At 48.7% G+C, this 18,950-nt stretch overlaps 1 protein-coding gene across 12 annotated transcripts in view; it reads left to right on the top strand.

The window, feature by feature from the left end:
- The window catches only part of IKZF1 (IKAROS family zinc finger 1), a 91,402-nt gene extending 73,490 nt beyond the window's left edge, over positions 1-17,912 (top strand). For 4 of the 12 annotated variants that reach the window (XM_077864194.1, XM_077864195.1, XM_077864188.1 and 1 more), the window contains 3 exons: positions 1,441-1,566; positions 4,729-4,863; positions 13,318-17,912. In XM_077864194.1, the coding sequence (XP_077720320.1) occupies positions 1,441-1,566; positions 4,729-4,863; positions 13,318-14,027 (971 nt within the window). In that variant the 3' untranslated portion in view covers positions 14,028-17,912. The remainder of the gene's footprint in view (positions 1-1,440; positions 1,567-4,728; positions 4,864-13,317) is intronic. The other 8 variants (XM_077864198.1, XM_077864189.1, XM_077864200.1 and 5 more) reach the window with 5 other exon arrangements.
- The last annotated feature ends 1,038 nt before the right edge of the window (positions 17,913-18,950 follow it).

Genomic DNA, 18,950 nt, shown 5'->3' with positions numbered 1-18,950 from the left:
CTCTCTGCCCATATATACATGAATTTGCTGAAGTTATAGCTTTTCTAGGAAGGGACATCTATATTCTATTAATTTCTATTAATTTCTGAAGGTATTACTCAATAAAATGTACAATTTTAGGCAATATTATGTGTTTCAATGTTCACTTCCCTGATGTGAGTGATACAGCGCTTTCTATGGATAAAGATCCATCCCTTTCCTCCTCGGTTAAATATCCCAGAAGTCAAATTTTGCTTTTTGCCTTAGTCTTTTTAAACCATTGCTTCTGGTCACCTAAGAAAGAGATTGAGCCAGTACAAGCTTTGGTCAAACCCTTTTACCAAGCATTCCTATTTGGATGGTATTGATTTTTATACAATACGTTCAGATCTCTGAAATCTAACATAAGAAGGAAGTAAGAGAAGATTCTGGTCTTAGGATGGAAATTTATATTCCTCCTATAAATAATTAAAGATACTTATTTCATCTCTTAAATTGCTGTGTATTAAAGTATTTGAGCTTAGGCATGATATGGATTTATTTGTGCTGGTCTTCTTTCCCTAAAATACTGATCAATAAAGTTCAAGATGAACTAAACTCATCACATTAGAACTGCACTGCTTCATACGGTTGCCACCAGCCATATGTGGTATTTGAATTGTAAGTTTAATCAGTTGAACTTAAACAAAATCAAAATTTCAGTCCGCAGTGACTCTTTGAGTGTCCGGTGACACATAGGGCCGGTAGCCACCATTGAACAACACGATGGCTGTCGCAATGGGCAGCACAGATGGAGAACTCTTCCATCTTCATAGTAAGTTCTGTTGGGCAGAGCCGATGGAGGAACCATGGGTTTCAGGGAGAACACAGAGCTTTTTCTAAGCTAGAATAAGGAAATACATTTTGGAAATAAATGCTCATTTCATTGAGGTATATTTATCCACTGTTGTTTCTTAGAAACTTCAAATTATCCAGTTCAGTATCCTGGAATTTAATCCACTTCAGCTGCATTTAGATCTGTCCCACAGTGTAGATGTGGGCCAGAGTCTGACTTTAGAGGTTAATCTGTGTCTCATCCAGTCAACCCAGGGACCTTCTTCCCATCTCTACCCAGTTGTTAGGCGCCCACCTCATCACACTGTAGTGGCCCATTTCCTCCAGTTAAAGAAATGATGAGGCCAAGAGAATTTGGTAGTTGAGACTATGGGCAAATTCAGATGGAACAAGACTCACAGGAGTTCTTGGTATAGTCAAAGAAAACCCTGGGGATTAACATTTTTAAATTTAGCAATTTTGACTGAGTCTGTAAGGCTTTAAGCTCTTTAAGCTCTTAAGAGTAGAAGGTTTTGTTTTTTTTTTCTTTTTTTTTTCCTTTTTGATAATAATTGTATTGCATGAATTCCCATTACACATAAGGCCAATATTTAATTGGGGTCTTGAACTCAATTGTGTTTTCTGCAGTTGGTAAACCTCACAAATGTGGATATTGTGGCCGAAGCTATAAACAGCGAAGCTCTTTAGAGGAACATAAAGAGCGTTGCCACAACTACTTGCAAAGCATGGGTCTTCCAGGCACGATGTACCCAGGTAAGCGCTGGCTCTCCCTCCCCAGCACGTGGTGAAGAAGAGCCCCGGGCACACAGCTCTGGGTGCAGAATGCAGGCGTGCATGCCACCACCGCCCAGACAGACTTTTTTTTGGCCACTAACATGGCAGTTTCACCCGAAGCATGCCGTGTTTCCCGACTTTTGAAGCCCTCATCTCACCAGAGAGAGCCTGACCTCGAGCCCCTCCCCCTTGAAAGCTGGGGAAGCATCTAAGATATCAGCGGCCCCCTCAAACTTTGGAGGGGGGTTTCTTGGTTTTTGGTAATTTTTTTTTAAGTCTGGCGTAATCAAAATAAGATGTGAAATCTTGTTTGAAAAACTATTTTTGCATGGAGTTGATCGAGTAAAAGCTTTCAGGCTGGGTTTTCATTCATCTGTTTTGGCACCTGCCTGGAACAGGTGAGCTCCTTGGAAAACCCTGACAGTCCAGAGGATTGCGGCTGTCACAGATTTTGAGGAAAGGCTGCTTTTTTTCTTATGAGCCTTGATGCTCGCGGCAACCCATCGCAAGGTAGCATTTGACTCCAATCTTAAATAATGTAAAGTGAAGGATGTAAACAGATGGCTGAATTTGCAGCAGACTGAATTTACTCAGAGGGATGGCGGTGGTATAAAAGGGGCGCCTCCCTAACTTTTGAAGACATAAGAAACGTATGAATAGATCAACTGAGGCTAACCTTTTTCAAAACACCATTTGCTTTCCATTGGTGGCACCAAGTTGTATCTCCAAATCTGTTTGTGACCGCGACCCTGGATTCTCAAGTAGGAGTGATCATTCCTACCGCGGAGAAAGGAGAGAGCAGGGAGCGTAGACGCGCATGACGCACTCATGTGAACATGCAGTGTCAGTCACCCAGCTGTCTCCCCTGTAGGCTGGCTATGTCAGTGAGCTTATATGCCGTGATATATGTATTACCCCAGCACCAGAATCAACTTTCTGTCGAAATGCTCATCTTTCCCTTGGGTGATCAGATTATTCAGAATACCTCAATGATGTGTCCTTATGTTCCTGAGCTCAGGAGATAAAGAAGGCTCCGTGTGTGCAGGGAAAGAACTCAGGGTGTAGAGGGAATCCATTAAAGCGCCTCAGTGGAAGTCCTACAAGCTGACACCTGGGATTCAGAGGGAAGGCAGCGGGCTGCTGGTGGGGGCGGGAGTGTGGCCTCAGTCACTTGGCTCTGCTGTGATAGGGCTGCTTCAACCTGTGCCTTCTCATTCCCCATCCTCCCTTCTCATGGCATCTGAGACCACCCCCATGATGCTCAGATGGACACCCAGCCAGCTTCTCCCCTCTTTAGTCCCCTTAGGATGGGGCCATTCTTTGGGATGAGGTTAAAAACAAAGCCTAGCTTAGCTAGGATGTGGGAAAGTTTAATTTTTCTGAATTTAACTTCATTTAGCTAAAGTCTTTTTAGCCCTCTGTCGTAATTTCCTTTATAGAAAAAGTTTCTCTCGAGTGTGTAGAAGATGATCAATCAGGCACACACATTGTGTTTTAAGCTTTTAGAGGGAAATGCATCAAAGGCAGGATAGCCACTGCTCTGGGAGCTTTGGACTCCATTGTCCCTCATTGTAATGACTCTGAGCATCTCCAGTCTCAGGAGGCCCTGTGGCCTGGTGGGGACGTAACCCCACCTGAAATGCTGCAGGTGCCCTGGGCAGAGAAGGAGGGACAAGTGAGGAAGCATATGAGCTCAACAGGTCAAAGGTACAACCCCTGGAATTGGGCTGCATGGAGCTAATGTGCACCCTTCATATAAATCAGGGTATAGGCTGTTATCTTTGCTCATTGAGTAGCAAACACACATTTCCAATGTTAAAAATTGTGTATAGCAATGGCAGTAACCAATTTGAAATACGTGTTTCCAACATGGCCTTCATGATAAAGAGCGTTGCCACAACTACTTGCAAAGTATGGGTCTTCCAGGCACGATGTACCTGGATCATCCATCATGATAGCAGCAAAAACCTAAAACACTTGGAAATCATCTTAGCAGGCAATGCACGGGGCATAATGAGGACAGCTGCCACACCATACAGGGGCTGGAAAACGAAGTTCGGAGATGGAAGTGGAGGGCCTGACACTACAGGCTTGTGTTTCCCAAATCAAGGCTGGGCTTCCAACATAAGATGTGTCTGTGAATCGTGCTGGAACACTGTGAAGGGTAGCTGGAAGAACAGAGGCGAGAATTGGCATTTTCAAAAAAGGATAACATCTAGTGCCATCTTCATATGTAGCTAGTGTGCTGCTCTTTGAAGGATAGACAAAAAGCAAGGATAAGAGTGGCCAAACCTCTAGGTCCTGTGATAAGTCAGCGGGTCATATCTGAGACAGGAGGAGGAGGCATATGGCAATGGCATTGAGGTGGACCACTTGGAAATCATGCTGGAAGGACTGACTAGCTAGTTGGGGTGCAATTCATTGACATTTTCAGCTCCTCATGTGTGAGGATGTTGCAGGGACATTAGAGGGTTCTCTTTCCAGACACCCAACTGTAAAAACCAGAACATGGATGGACTCTGCAGGATACAAAGTTGTCTCTCCCATCATGGAAAGAAAGATAACGTAGAGAAATACAGATTGGCTGGAAGTGCTCCCTCCAGCGCACTTAGCCCGTCAGTGTCTAGCTGTTCTGCGGTTTGCGGGTGTCGATTTTGCCGAGTTTGCCGCGTGTGTGGGGATCAGGAGCTCTGGCCTCTCCCTGTGTGTTTCCAGGATGTGCTGTAGCGTTTCTGCATCTCCCTTCACTGTGCCCGCGCATGGTGTCAGGTCCTTAGGTCATTTCCGGCTCTGACAGCCTGATGTCAGGACCCATGGAAGTAGCGGATCACAGAGCCCTTGAGACATTAAGGGGACACATCACAGGGACACGAAGCCTTTGGCACATCCATCTTCTGGTGACAGGGGTGGTGCTTGCTCCTCCAGCCATGGGATACAAGGTGTGGTACGCAGGTGTCATGGGCAGGCAGCTGGGGGCCATGTCCAACCGCCCGGCCCAGCTGCCAGGGAGGTTAGAAATGAGCCCCAGGAAGGGCCGGCTCCCGTAGGCACTGTACTAATGTCACATTGAACGCGGGATGCGACCCGATTCCTTCATGTAAGCGTTTCTAAACTGGCCTCTCTAACTGTCTTTGACTTTAGTCATTAAAGAAGAAGCTAATCACAGTGAGATGGGAGAAGATCTGTGCAAGATAGGATCAGAGAGATCCCTCGTGCTGGACAGAATAGCAAGTAACGTCGCCAAACGTAAGAGCTCTATGCCTCAGAAATTTGTTGGTAAGAGTCAAACGTTTGCTGTCTCTTAAAAAAAAAACTCAACTACGCGGGTGTCTTAGACTCAGATGGTCCTTAGTTGAGAGCAGGAGAGAGACACTATCTCATTTAAAAAAAAAAAAAAAAAGAAAGAAAGAAAGAAAATATCAGCAGGCTTAGCACTTCTTAAATACTTTGGGTTTTTCTCGAATAGGCCTTCTGACACGCAAGGAGTCTTCCTCTCCTGGCAGCTTTTCCTAGAGTGGTCTTACAGCATCCTGGGTGCCCACGAGATCTGCCTGTGGACAGCCATGTGCCTCAGGAGGTGGCCGGGTTTGTGGGTGCAGGGCTGTGAACGTGGGCCCAGCATGGCTGCGGGCTCCCCACATAGCCCGTTCACCTGCTGCCTGAGCAACCTCACTGAGCTGCAGATGCTCCCAGAGCTCATAATACTCCCCACCCAGGCTACCTTGAATGTGCCTGGGGAAGAGGGGGCGCAGCCACAATCACTGTTCTCACTGCAGGATCTTTACCTGCGCCAGGGGCTTTGAGGGACACTGGGAGGAGGAAGGTGGCCCTTTCCTGTAAGAGCTCGCTGTCCAGTATAGATGACAGGCAAACACAGGCCACCCTGTATGTGCAGGGAGACAGATAGCTATTTAGCTCGGTGTAAGAGTGGAGGTGCCCTGGGCTCAGGGCCCAACTGGAGGGGTTCAGCACACAGCCACATGTTAATGCTGTCACCAGGGTGACATTTCTGGACCTCTCTAAGCCTTAGTTCTGTTCTTATATGCCTCACAGGGCTTTGTGAATTAACATAAAAAAGACATGAAAACATTTAGAAACACTCAGTTTAAAGGTCAACTATTATCAGTAGGATAACATGGAAAGAGAATCCTGGAGGGGGAAGGGTCATGTCCAGGAAAGAGGACAGGGGAGAAGGGTCATGGTCAGGAAAGAGGACCATAGGGGAGGGTTGTGTCCAGGAGAGAGGACCGTGTGGGAGGGTCATGGTCAGGAAAGACAATGATTAGTAAAAGCTTCATGAAGCTGATAATGACTTTGATGGGGGAATAGGATTTCAGCACACTATTAGTGGAAGGAAAGGACAGGATTTTAAACAGACATAGAAGTACAGGGAAATGGTGGTGCTGATTGTAGGGGCTGGAGTGGGGGTGTGTTTCAGGCTGATTCATGTAGCCTCAGGGAAGCAAGGAAAATAAAGTCACAGTAAAGCTCTGGCCACAGAATCAATGGCCTTTGAACACCACCGTGAGAAATGTCTCCTTAACTCAGGAGGCAGGAAAAAGCCCTGGCCTCTTTTTGATGGGAGCCACACCGTAGAAAACAATACTACAGGTGCCAGAAGGTGATCAGGAAAGAAGAGGGCCAGTGGTGGCAGGGAAGGAGGAGGGAACAGAGCAGAGAGGTCTGGTGATGGGCGTGGGGTCAGGGCAGGGACTGAGCTATGGAAGCCGTGACTCATGGTGGTTCTAGTAGAGGAGGATGCCATTTACAGAAATGATAAAGCCAGTTTCTGGAAATAGTTCTGGTTTTGATCTGCTCATCTTCAAGGGTTTTCTGGGGTAAAGGCCACATGGGAGCCTGGAAAATGTGTGTTGGGAGAGGATGGGTCTAGAATGAGGTTAATGGTTCATGAGGCCTGGGGTTCTAGAGGACACATGAGACAGCAGAAAGTGGAGAGGACGAAGAAGAGGCCAAGTTCTTGGGGCTGCAGCCTCCCTCTTGCACTTATGCCTCCATTTTGATCAGGTCTGAGAGGCTTGTCACAGGTTTTGGGTGGGAGAGTTGGGGGAAAGAAGGATTCAGTTTAAAACACTGCAAACCACTGGCTGGAGTTGCCCTATGGAGAGTCACCCACATAATGTGAGCTCTTAGGCTGTGAGAATGGGAGAGACCCTGCCTTTCCTGAGCAGAGGAGGAACAAGGTCCTGAGCACAGAATAGGCTGTTGTGATGGGATTTCAGGTCACACGGGGCTAGTGAGAACATGGTGCTCATAGGCAGTATGCAGTGGGTGGTGTGCAGCAGGCAGTGTGCACTGGGTGGTATGCAGTGGGCGGTGTGCAGTGGGTGGTGGCCATGGCGCAATGGGCAACGGGTAGCAGGCAGTGGGTGAGGCAGAGGGCAATTGCCAGGTAACCAGGAGGAGAGATGGAGCAAAGAGACCCACTAGCACCCAAGGATTGTCAGTGGTCACTGACCTGGGGAAGCTGGCACGACTTCTCCTTCAGGTTGGGAAATTGGAGAAGTCCTGCTGAGGACTTTGTCAATGAATCTTTGAGGTCCGTATTAGCTTTTGGAGGCTCCCGACCTGTCCTGAACCTGTCCCGCAGCCACTTGGGAGGGGGCCACAAGTTAGGCACTGTCTTCAGATTGAGGTGCTTCTGTGTTAAAAACAAAACAAAACAAAACAAAAACAAACAGATGCTCTAATGGAGCCAAGCCAAGGTTAGAAGAAGTCCCCTGGGAGAGAGGAGGCACAGGAGAAGTGTGATGGGAACAGCAGGACAAGGACAGCAGTGTGGAGATTGGAACAAAGGGCTCAGGAGTGTGTATTCTGTTGGGTGTTTTTCCAAGAATGTGGTGATTGATAAGTTATTTCTGTAATAATGCCGCTTCTATCCCCAAATGCCTATAGCTTGTCCTCACGTCAACGTGATGGGATTTTAGTCAACCACTCCTTTTAGTCAACCATTCTCCATCACTAAAATTTAAAAAGGAAGGAAAGGAGGGAAGGAGAGAGGGAAGAGATAGACCTCTTAGGTCCTTCTAAACTTCCAGATGTTGAGTGTATCCTTTATACAAATTCAGAAAGTGTGTAGGAGAGCAACTGGTATCCTACATTATCATATATGCGGGCCAGTGGTGATGTAGTTGAAAGAGTTCTTTCAAGAGACCTGGGTTTAGATCTAGCTCCAGCTCTGACTGGCTGGTGACCTTGAGCACATCACTGAACTCAGTGTCCCCATCTATGAAATGGGTGTGATGCCTCCTGCCCAGCATCCTTCCCAGCACCATTCTGAAGATCAGTAGGGACACTGGGTGTGCAACTGCTCTCAACTCAAGGAAGTACCTTAAGAATGTAAGAGGACATGATGTTTCTGTGGAATGTTGCCCACAATGGTCTATCATCTTACTTAATTGATATGTGACCTATGATTAAAATTTCTACATTGCATGTTGGCATGACTGTAAGTATTGATGCTGCCAGCAGCATTCCTCACCATTATATCGAAGATCCTATTCTCTGAAATAATCAGATAGAGGCCGACAGGATCAATGAAGCCCCTCAGAAAGGGGATGACAATGTTACATTGCAACACTATTCATTGTCTTACTCTGCTTGGTGATTGTGGGGAGTAAGTGTTGTTTCTTTTTGTTGTTATTAGAGAGAGAGCAGGGGAGGGGGAGGGGCAGAGGGAGAGAAGATCTCAAGCAGACTCCACACTGAGCACAGAGCCCAATGCTGAGCTCCATCTCACAACCTGAGATCATGACCTGAGCCAAAATCAAGTCAGACTCTGTACCCACTGAGCTACCAATGCACCCTAAGAAAGCTTTTAATGGTTTTTAAGATTGTATTTATTTATTAGAGAGAGTGAGCGCACAAGCAGGGAGAGTGCAGAGGGAGAGGGAGAAGCAGACTCCTCACTGAGCAAGGAGCCTGGTGTAGAGCTCAATCCCAGGACCCTGAGATCATGACCTGAGCCAAACTGAGAAAGCTTTTTAAATACAGAAGAGGAGATAGGGGGAAATAATAGTGATTAATATTCCTGCTATCCATTCTAATTCTCTTGGTATGGTTTCTTTTTTCCAGAAGAAAAACACAACCTTTTCTCATTATTAGAATGATACATGGTTAATATAAAGAATTTTGGTGGAAAGATGAATGTTTTAAAATCACCCCCAAAAAGCCACATCCAGAAATTGCCAATATTGAAAGTAGCTGAGCATTATTCTGAATACCTTTCTATCCATATCATGTATGTGCAGGGCTAGGGTGATGAACAGGTGGGTTGGTGGGTGTGAAATGAATGCTTCTGTAAAGATTCTATCATATTACAGACGCTGTTTCAAAATGAAAGTATCCCTTCTATAGCTGTCTTAAATTTAAGAGGTGAACAAGAGCCAAATAAAACTGGAAATGTGGCTGATCTTCAAATATTTTCTCACAGAAAGATATTTTTAAACGATTAAGATTAGAAAGATATACTGCTTTATGAAAAACATGAAGACCTTCAAATCAGTGTTTTAATCCATTTGTTTCCATTTAGACAGCATCTACTGACTCGTGGCTTTGGGAAATAAGGACACGATTTTATTCCCCTGTGTTCAGTGTATATTATTTTTATATCATCTTGCTTCCTAATATTCACATTTTATTCTGAAATCCGAATTTTCCCAGAGGCCTACCTACTTATTGTTGATTCAATATTTAAATAGAACCAAGGCTCAGATTCAGTCCTTTTACTGGTATTTCTATTTTTGATTAATCTCTTAATAACATTCAAGCACCTTCTCAAAATGAAGTTCTAGCTCCATGGTGGTTGTGTCCAAGGACATCTACTTGTCGCCTTTCTGTCTTAACACCATGGTGGCATTGCTTATTGAATGCTGTGTGCAGATATCCGAGGCCAATCTGATCATTTTTTTCTGAAAGGTGATTTCCATTTTTTCCTGAATGCTTGAAGGGTTCCTTCTGTAATCTTCAAGTGAATTAGCCTCACTAGGATATGTCTTAGTATTTTATATTCTGAATAAAAATTTCTTGCCACCTTAATCTGCAGAATCCTTTTCTCTATTTCTGAGAAATTCTCTTCCTCATAGAGACATTTTTTTGTTCCATCTGTTGTGATCTCTGTCGGGGGTACCAGTTGTCCTTATGTTAAATTATTTGTCTTCCATATCTGTTAGCATTTCCTTAAGTTAATTTTTTTGGTCTTTTTTACATTCATTCACACTTATCTTGTTTTTCCTCCTTGCAAACCATTCCATTTTTAGTAGCTTATATTCTATTACTTGCCACTTCCAAATCCATGGATTCATCCTGTAATAAAAGTGTTTTGGACCTCATTTTGTTTCCTGAGACCTGACATCTCCTTTTTTCATCTCATTCTATTGTTTTAGCATGCTATCTTTTAGTAATTTTTTTTTTATGGAGTCCATTTCACAAAATAATTAAGAGTTATCTCCTCTCTTCCTTGAGTTAAGCTCTTTTCCTAGGATGGACTTATTGGTCTGTTTTACTTCCTTTCCTCCCTCGTATCGCTAGAAAGTATTTTCACAGTAACCATGACATTTCTTTTCATCTTATTTTACTTGGGCTGATGTAGCTTGATTGACGTTCAACATTCTTCCCACTGTATGTGAGACATATTTTTTTTCCCTGTGAGAGCTATTGACTTTTCTAAATCCTGAAAGAATGCCAAGGATGGAAAGGAGAATTCAGGTGAGGCAAAGTGCAGTCTTTGTTGAAAACCTTTCTCGCTGCTCTCTCTCCCTCATTCTGAGATTTGGTTAGCTGCCCTAAGCCAGTTATCACTGCACCTAGTTGGAGAGGGCTTCCCAGCCCCATGGGAGGACATGACGAGCTTTGGTCCATTTCTCCTTATAGAGGACTTTACTCCTGTCTAAAGAGCCAACCTTGCCGCTCAGCTGTTCAATGCCACCTGGTTCTCTCTAGCAGAGGTTTTCACTGCTTTTTCATCCGAAGTGGAGGAAGACATTTATCTGAATTGGTTTCCTGTACATATGAGGATATTTGGGAGAATGCTGAGGATTTTGATTTTGTTGCCTCATACTTAAGGCTTTTAAAAGTTGGGTCAAGAGTCACCCTTCACGGTATGACTCATGCCAGAATTGTCTTTTCTTAGCCCCTCTTTTTTTTTTTTAACTATTCTGTTAGAATGCATTCTTTTGTTTAGTTGATTGCCAAAATGAGTTGTGTGGGGTTTTATTTTTCTCATTTGTGGAGTATTAGGGAAGAGAAATTCTGTGGATGGTTTCAGTAGGCCACAGTAATCTGCAGTATATGGATGTTTTCCTACATCCATTTTAATGGTTGCTTGGGAAACCAGAGAACCACAATGAGGAGAAGCAGGATAATTAGGTGGGAAAGCATCATTTTTGATGGGGCTGTAAACACTTTGATATGTATCCAAATCAGCCTTAAAGTCTATGTCTCATCTTATCCCTACCAGGGTTTGGTAGGAGGGATGGACAGGGGCACAAACCTTCTCCTCTGGGGGTAGAGCAACAAGACACTTGGCACCTCAACACAGAAACAAGGAAAATTGTGTGGCTTTAGTAATGCTATCGAATTTCTTCTTTTAATTTTTAATAGAGAGAAACACCACCTCTGTGTTCCCTACCACCCACCTCGTGGCAAGATTCCATCCATTCCGTTCAGTTTCTGCAGAGGGTATGACTGGCCACTAGCAAAGGTTTCTTTTCTGTAATCTAAGGATCACACTGTTTCACTATCAGTGCATGTGCCCCTCCTGACCACCAATAGATTAGAATGAGTGCAGGCTGGGCCGTTTCATGATAAATCTCCTTTGCAAGCAAGGAATGAGGCCTAAAGATACTTTATAGTGTGGTGGGGCATATCCCTGGACAATTATCAGTGGTCAGCAATATTTTTCTAGAAGGGTTAGTTCATAAGTTTTGAACCACCAGGTAGTTTATCCTCTTGTTGCTAAGAATTAGTGGGAGACCTTGACGTCAGGTGTCAGTGTGGGCGGTGGTGGATCCTGCACTGCCATGACCCTCAGCAGCAGCCATTACCTGGACTCTTCAAAGAGTCTCTTAGGTTCACTTGCCGTTGCCCCTCCCAGCTGCTCTTCTGCTGGTTACCAAGAAGGGCACTTCCCTCAAACCCTTCAGGGGCTTCTCATTTTCTCCCTGGATAAAGCCCCTTCTTGGTCTAGCCCTATCGTCTGACAGGGTGGCAGCCCTGCCCAGCCCTGCATCTGGGCTCTGGCCCCGTCACCTTCACCCCATCCCTCCAAAGCTCTAGGCTCCTTCTCTTGCTTTCCCCTGGCTGCTCCCAGTGTGGGACACAAGTCCCACTCACGACAGAAGCTCATCTTAGGTCAGAAGCCCATATGACACAAGCCTTCTATTTTCTTCATAGAACTTCTCATCCTGGGAAGGGCTATTTGTACAGCCATATTTTAATGCCTGCATCCCCTGTTAGCTGTGTGCCACTAAGGGTGGGGCCCCTTTATACTAGCACCCTGTCTGTCCCTCCTATCTGGTCCAGGAGACACTCAGTGCTACATGAAGATGTGTTAGAGGAAGAAAAGAAACAGAGTAAGGGGTAAAATGTAAACAATTTGGGTGTGCCTCGGGTGCTTTGCCAGAGCTGCTCTCAGGGTTCACCATTCCCAGGGAGCAAGCTCACCTACAAACCCTGCTCTCAGACCAGAAGTTCTTTGAGGAGGAGGAGAAGCTGGCACACTGAGAGTCCTCAGCCATGGTTCCTTGAGCATCGTTCATGCTCAGGAATTTTTGGAAAGATCAAATGAATGGCACACCTTCTCCGCTAACGTTCCTTGGTTTGCCCTCAGCCTCCCTGCACATACCTCTGTAGTACATGGCTCTGGTGCCACCAGGGATGGAAAGGCCAGTGTAACGGGAAGCGGGAAGGGTGTGGACACTGCATCTGAGCATCTTTTTACTCTAAGAGCCCAAAGTCCACTTTTGTTAAATCTTATTATAGATCATATATTTTGATTAAATTTTATGCTGAGTATTGAAGTTAAGAACTTAAAATTCTATCATGTAATGCAATTTTATGTATGTATGTCTGTATTTATTTATTTGAGAGAGAGAGAGAGATTACAAGCAGGGTGGGAGAGGGAGAGGGAGTGAGAATCTCAGGCAGGCTCCACACCCAGCGTGGAGCCTAGTGTGGAGCCCTATGTGGGGCTCAATCCCATGACCCTGAGCTCATGACCTGAGCCAAAATCAAGAGTCAGACGTTTAACACATGCACCCCTATGTAATGCTATTTTAAATAAGCATATCATGTACTATCGTGAATAATTACATACTTATTTAATTAAATACATTTATGAGAAATCGACATTACTGTAAATTGCTTAGAATGCTATATTGAAAATACATCATTTAATTATTAACCTTAAGTCCAGTATAGTAATGTTCGATTATACCATCCATAGTAAAAGACACAGGTACTGGTGGAGTATCTAGTTGTAAGTTGTGCTGTTTATAGTGAGAGGCGCTGACTTTGGTTCACAGATTTGTTTGTCGGGTCCAATCTGTTGAAGTGCAGACTCTGGGACCACAGGCGGAGATAGCTCGGCCTTCCCATTGGGAGGCGTGGCATGTGTGCCAGAGCACCGGGACACCCCCCTCGGTGCAGACTTCGGCTGTTGCCGTCATGCACGGAGGTAACCCGGCTTCACTGACTGTCACCTGCCTCCCACAGGGGACAAGTGCCTGTCGGACATGCCCTACGACAGCAGTGCCAGCTACGAGAAAGAGAATGAGATGATGCAGACCCACGTGATGGACCAAGCCATCAACAATGCCATCAGCTACCTGGGGGCCGAGTCCCTGCGCCCGCTGGTGCAGACACCCCCGGGCAGCTCGGAGGTGGTCCCGGTCATCAGCCCCATGTACCAGCTGCACAAGCCCCACGCGGAGGGGCCCCCACGGTCCAACCACTCGGCCCAGGACAGCGCCGTGGAGAACCTGCTTCTGCTCTCCAAGGCCAAGTCGGTGTCCTCCGAGCGGGAGGCGTCCCCGAGCAACAGCTGCCAAGACTCGACGGACACAGAGAGCAATAATGAGGAGCAGCGGAGCAGCCTCATCTACCTGACCAACCACATCAACCCCCATGCCCGCAACGGCCTGTCCATCAAGGAGGAGCACCCGGCCTACGACGTGCTGCGGGCGGCCTCCGAGAGCAACCAGGACGCCTTCCGGGTGATCGGCACGAGCGGGGAGCCCATGAAGGTTTACAAGTGCGAACACTGCAGGGTGCTCTTCCTGGACCACGTCATGTACACCATCCACATGGGCTGTCACGGCTTCCGTGATCCTTTCGAGTGCAACATGTGTGGCTACCACAGCCAGGACAGGTACGAGTTCTCGTCCCACATCACGCGGGGTGAGCACCGCTTCCACATGAGCTAAGCCCCGCTCTGCCCGTGGGTGCCGCCCGGAGAGAAGCACACGGGCCGGGGCCCCTCATCCCGCCAGCAGCCCGGACTGGACCAGAACGTTGTGCTTTGATCCCTAGGTGGTTTTTCATTTAGTTTTGTATTTTTAAGTCGGTTGGTTGGCTGGGGTTTGATTTGCTTTTGAAAAAGAGGAGTTTTTATTGTTAGATGCAGGGTTACATTTGGAGTACCCTCTCCCCCAAACGGCTATCTTACTAGATGTGCTCATAGACTGCTAGCCGAAAGCGCCCCCGCCTGTTGCTTCCTAGAAGTCCCATCCTTCAAAGAATTGCTCATTTTCAGAGAAAGTTTTGTAAAAACAGGCCAAAGCCTGGGAAGGAACGAGCTGGTCTCTGTGCTAAGTAAGCATCCACGCACTGATGTGGTTTCCAAGGCTCCAGAGGCAGTGAGCACAGCCCCGGGTCGGGTGCCGCGGGTGAGCAGACCTGGCGGGCGCCCCCAACACAGCAGGGCCGAGAAACCCAGGCCGCAGCCTCTGGCCGCAGGCATCTAGGTCTGCAAGGCCGCAGTTTTTAAAAGATATTGTTATAAGTCACAACCTGTACAAAAATACGCGGTTGGGACAAAGGCACAGGCGCTCACCCAGCAAAGGGAGTGGGGAGGTCGCTCAGCCTCCTACGGCCTGCTGGGAGGGGAAGGGCCCGGATGCCACAATCCGGGGGGCCAATCTGGAGCCCTCTGCCCTCTGCCCTCAGGCCCGTGCCTCTCGTGGCCCAGAGTCTAGCACTACATTTTTAACATCTATCCTGGAACGTGGACCTTCATTCCTTTGAACCCCTCAGAAACCAAGCTCTACTCCAGATTCCACGCTCCTTCCTTCCCCGGCTGGTTCCGCCCACAGCCAGAAGCCGGTTTTCCCCTCCAGTCCCAGGCCAGACCCCATTTCCACGACATCATTGCTTGTTGACTGGTGAATTTCTCTTCCCGCCCTCCTTCTACATTATTCTTGTTTTAAAATCCCTAAAAGAAGGACGTAGGATGATCGTTCATTTTCAGAGCAAGGAGCTATGACAAGTGAAGCCCAGGAGATATGGCTAACCTGCCGAGAGCTTACCTGTTAGGAACTAAATGTTGAAAGAGTCTGACACCGGGGCACCTGGTGCCTCAGTGGTTGAGTGTCTGCCTTCAGCTCAGGTCGTGATCCCAGGTCCCGGGATCGAGTCCCACATCGGGCTCCCCACAGGGAGCGTGCTTCTCACTCTGCCTGTGTCTCTGCCTCTCTCTGTGTGTCGCTCATGAATAAATAAATAAAATCTGCAAAAAAAAAAAAAAAAAGGAAAAAAAAGTCTGAAACTCTCCCGGAAGGACAGAGCTGCCCCCATGTGCCCACCTAGAGCATCCTTTCTCTCTGGGAGCCTGGAACGTGCAGAGCGACCGTGTACCCTGCAGGCAAGGTCAGATAAGAAAGAGAAAAAGGCGGGTGCCGGGGGTAGAACTTTCCTCAGCCATGCCATCGGGAGCCCCGCCAAGGTGTTTGGTGTCTCCAGCCCCCACCTGGGAGGGGTAGACCTCAGGGTTCATCCCACTATTAAACGTAATAATGCCATCCACCCAGGCAGGTAAGAGCATACAATTTCAAATGTTTACATGTCTTTGCCAAAACTGAACCAAGGTGAACGTAAAAACAAACAAAAACCCAGAAGAAAAAGTGCCCATGAGTACCCCCGCACCTACTCTAAATCTGGGTTTCTTGGTCACGGTGCTCTTGACCTTTGGGGCTGGATATTCCTCTGGGGTGAGGGATTCCCTTGTGCACTGCAGGAGATGTAGCATCATCCCTGGTCCCGGCCCAGTAGACGCCAGTAGCACCTTCATTCGGCGCCTAAAAATCTCTCCAGATGTCACCAGACGTCCCCACGGAGCAAATCATACCAAGTCAAGAACCGCTGCTCGACATCTGAACCAGGCGGAAGGCCCGGGAAGCCTTCCAGAGGAAAGAAGCCCTGGAAGGTTGTCCCCGCCAGGAGTCCCGCCCTGACCCCTGGTGCCTCCGTGTCCACCGCAAGTCCTATAAATGCATGGGTCCCTTTCATTCTCCAGAAGCAACTCTTTCCACGTGCGAGCGAGTTGCGTTGCAAGGGTAGAGTCCACACCTGCCGTTCTTGAGCGGCGGGTTCTTTTGCTCGCGGAACCGTGTGGAGCATTGAAGCTGCAAACGAACCAGATCGTGGTGTGTGGGACCCTGGCACGTGGATGGTGGAGTCGAGTGGAGACCCCTGCGGACCCTGAGGACCCCTGGGCTGTGCAGCCGGTCACACAGGAGGCCACGGTCCATCCGTCCATCCGTGGGATCGCGCCCGCAGCCGGGCCCCTCGATGTCCCGTGGGCCGGCACCTGCACCCACCTGCCCTCGGCCGTGCACCTCACAGAGCTGGTTGGTTGAAAGGAGCCGCCCCGAGGCTTCACGCGAAGCCTGCCCACAACTGTAAATAGCAGCCACGGACGGTCTTCCCGAACACGCTGCCCCCATGGCCTTTGCGACCATCTATGTACTCGCCTTTCCTTGTGGTTTTATATTGTAGTGCCCAATTTGCTTTGAGATGACTGTGTAAGGCAGGGCCCCACGGAAAGGCAAGGAGTGCTTACATTCCGTCCGAAGGGGGTCCCGTTCTGGACCGAAAGCTGTTGACGTTTGTCCCCTAGCCGGTTAAAGCGCGCGTCCGCGTGACCTCACCCTCTTTGTACTGCGGTCTGTGCGGTGGTCCGAGAACGTGTGTCTTGGGAGCCGCTGCGCCCAGGCGTCGTGAACTCGAATTTAAAACGAACACCAGAGACTGGAGGGCTGCGAGGAGCGGGGGCACGTGTCCACCACGACAAGAAATCGGTGGCCCTCCGCCCCTGCGAGGCCGTCCCGGAGCATCCCCCGACGCAAGGCCCGCGCACCTGCCCCTCACCGAGGTCTCCTCTGCGACGTGCCCCCGAGAGCACGGTCTGTCCTACTGGAAGAGTCGCTCAGCAGACGCGCGCCACCATTCACTCACTCCCTTGTCGCCAAAGGGCTGACCCAGCAGCACCAGTCACCTCGGAGACCAGCACGTTCCACTTCCAGTTGAGAATCCACCAGGTAAAGAAATCTCAGAATCGTCGTTGCAAAAGGAAGCTACTGTTAACGGAGATGTGAGTTTGTTTGTTTGTTTTTGGGGGGGAGGGGGATTTCTTTTTATTTTTGTGGGGTTTTTTTTCTTGCATTGCTTTGAGGACCATGTAGCCCTTATAGTGTCGTGTTCCGACCGAAACGGAAGCGGGGATCAGATGGACTTGCATAGACAAATCATGAAGCAAATGTGTTTCTCTGTAGCTGCCTGCACTTCTGGAGTTTCAGCAATAAGGAAGGTCAGCTCTACTTCAACTCCAGATAGCTTTCATTCAGTCCAGTGTCCTGTTTTTGTTTTCGTTTTTAATTTTAAAATGAACCAAAATCAGATCTATTTAAGATGTACAGCCGTGAGAAGAAAGAAGCACATCCACCTGTCGGTATGGTCTATGGTCGCATTCACTGTGAACAGATGTAACCAGAGATTAATATGCAATATTGTTTCAAATACTTTCTAATACACTTTTTTACAATGTTGTCTGTGGAGATTGTCAAGGTACAATTTGCTCGTATCTGGTGCAGCTTTAGGTCTTTGTCTGCCATTCTGGAAAATACGTGTACAGGATTGTAAATGAGAAAACGCACTTGTATTTCCCATCCGCCTCTCTGATGATGTTAAATTATTTCTGTTTAGCTGTGAACGAGGGGGGTACCCCTGGAGGAATAGAGGATCCTTTTGTACACATCTTGAACTGCTTCTTCTGTAGAGATAGAACAAATAAATGCAACAAATCCTTTGTCCCATCCTGTGACGTCCGGGCTCCTGTGGCGCCGCCACCTGCTGCAGACCGCTCCTGGCCAGCGGAGGTGGGTGGGCCTCGGGGAGACCAAGCCCTCACGAGCATCCAGCATCGGATGAGCTTGCTGCACGCCGGAGCCCCCTGAGCACAGCGGCGCCGGGCTTGGGCTGCTGAGTCTCGGCCTTCGGCTTCAGAATGTGGATTTGAGGCAGGTGGAGGTGGGGGGCGACCATCAGTGCGCCCCACGCTCTCCAGCACCCGCTGCCTAAGTCCACGGTCGTGGGGGCACAGGAGGCAGTGGCTGACCACAGCGGCTGCTGTCGCGGTCCTGGTCCTGCAGAGCTGATGCTGAGGCCACGGCCGGGCGGCGCCGGGAGGCTCACCTGCCCCGTGGAGGGAGAGCCAGGCAGCGTGGGCTCCGCGCCTCGCAGGGCCGAGGGGGGTAACTAGGCCGCGGGTAGGACGTCCCATCCGCACAAGGTGAGGCTCTGCTGAAACACAGAGGCCGGGCGCTTCCCATCAGGCCCTGTCACCTGTTCCCCAGGGACACTCTCAAGGGCAGCCCTTGACCTGCAGCATCTCCTGGGGGAGCGTCCGGCCTCCGTAGCTGAGCAAACTGGGAGCGCATTGCCCGCACTGAAGGGACGGGGCACCCGGTAGAGTGGGCTCCGCCGCCTGACCCGGGGCCCGCACGGCTGGGCGAGCGCAGCCCCCGACCGCAAGGCTGTCTGCCCCTACCCGGGAGAAGTGCGCCCAGCCTCGGGGCAGGGGGGCCCTGGGAGGGACCAGTGGGCTGGGGAGCGAGGAGCGTGTCTGCGTGAGCCTTGCACGCATGTCCTCATGCGCCCCGTAGGTAGAACTGGGAGGAATCCGGAGGGAAAGCGTCGCTGGCACGAATCCCTCGCAGGCCTCCCTGCTCTCGGTGGCACACGCTGGAGGCTCATCCTGGAGCCCCAGAGGCGGCCAGTGGGTGAGGGCCAGCTTCCAAATCGCAACTCCAGGAGCCCATGGTGGGATGAGAGACTCCACGTCGGGGTTCATC

Source organism: Canis aureus, chromosome 21 (genome assembly GCF_053574225.1).
Source record: "Canis aureus isolate CA01 chromosome 21, VMU_Caureus_v.1.0, whole genome shotgun sequence".
Taxonomy (NCBI): domain Eukaryota; kingdom Metazoa; phylum Chordata; class Mammalia; order Carnivora; family Canidae; genus Canis; species Canis aureus.
Note: the sequence above shows the minus strand (reverse complement) of the source record. Positions and strands in the feature narration are given on the sequence as shown.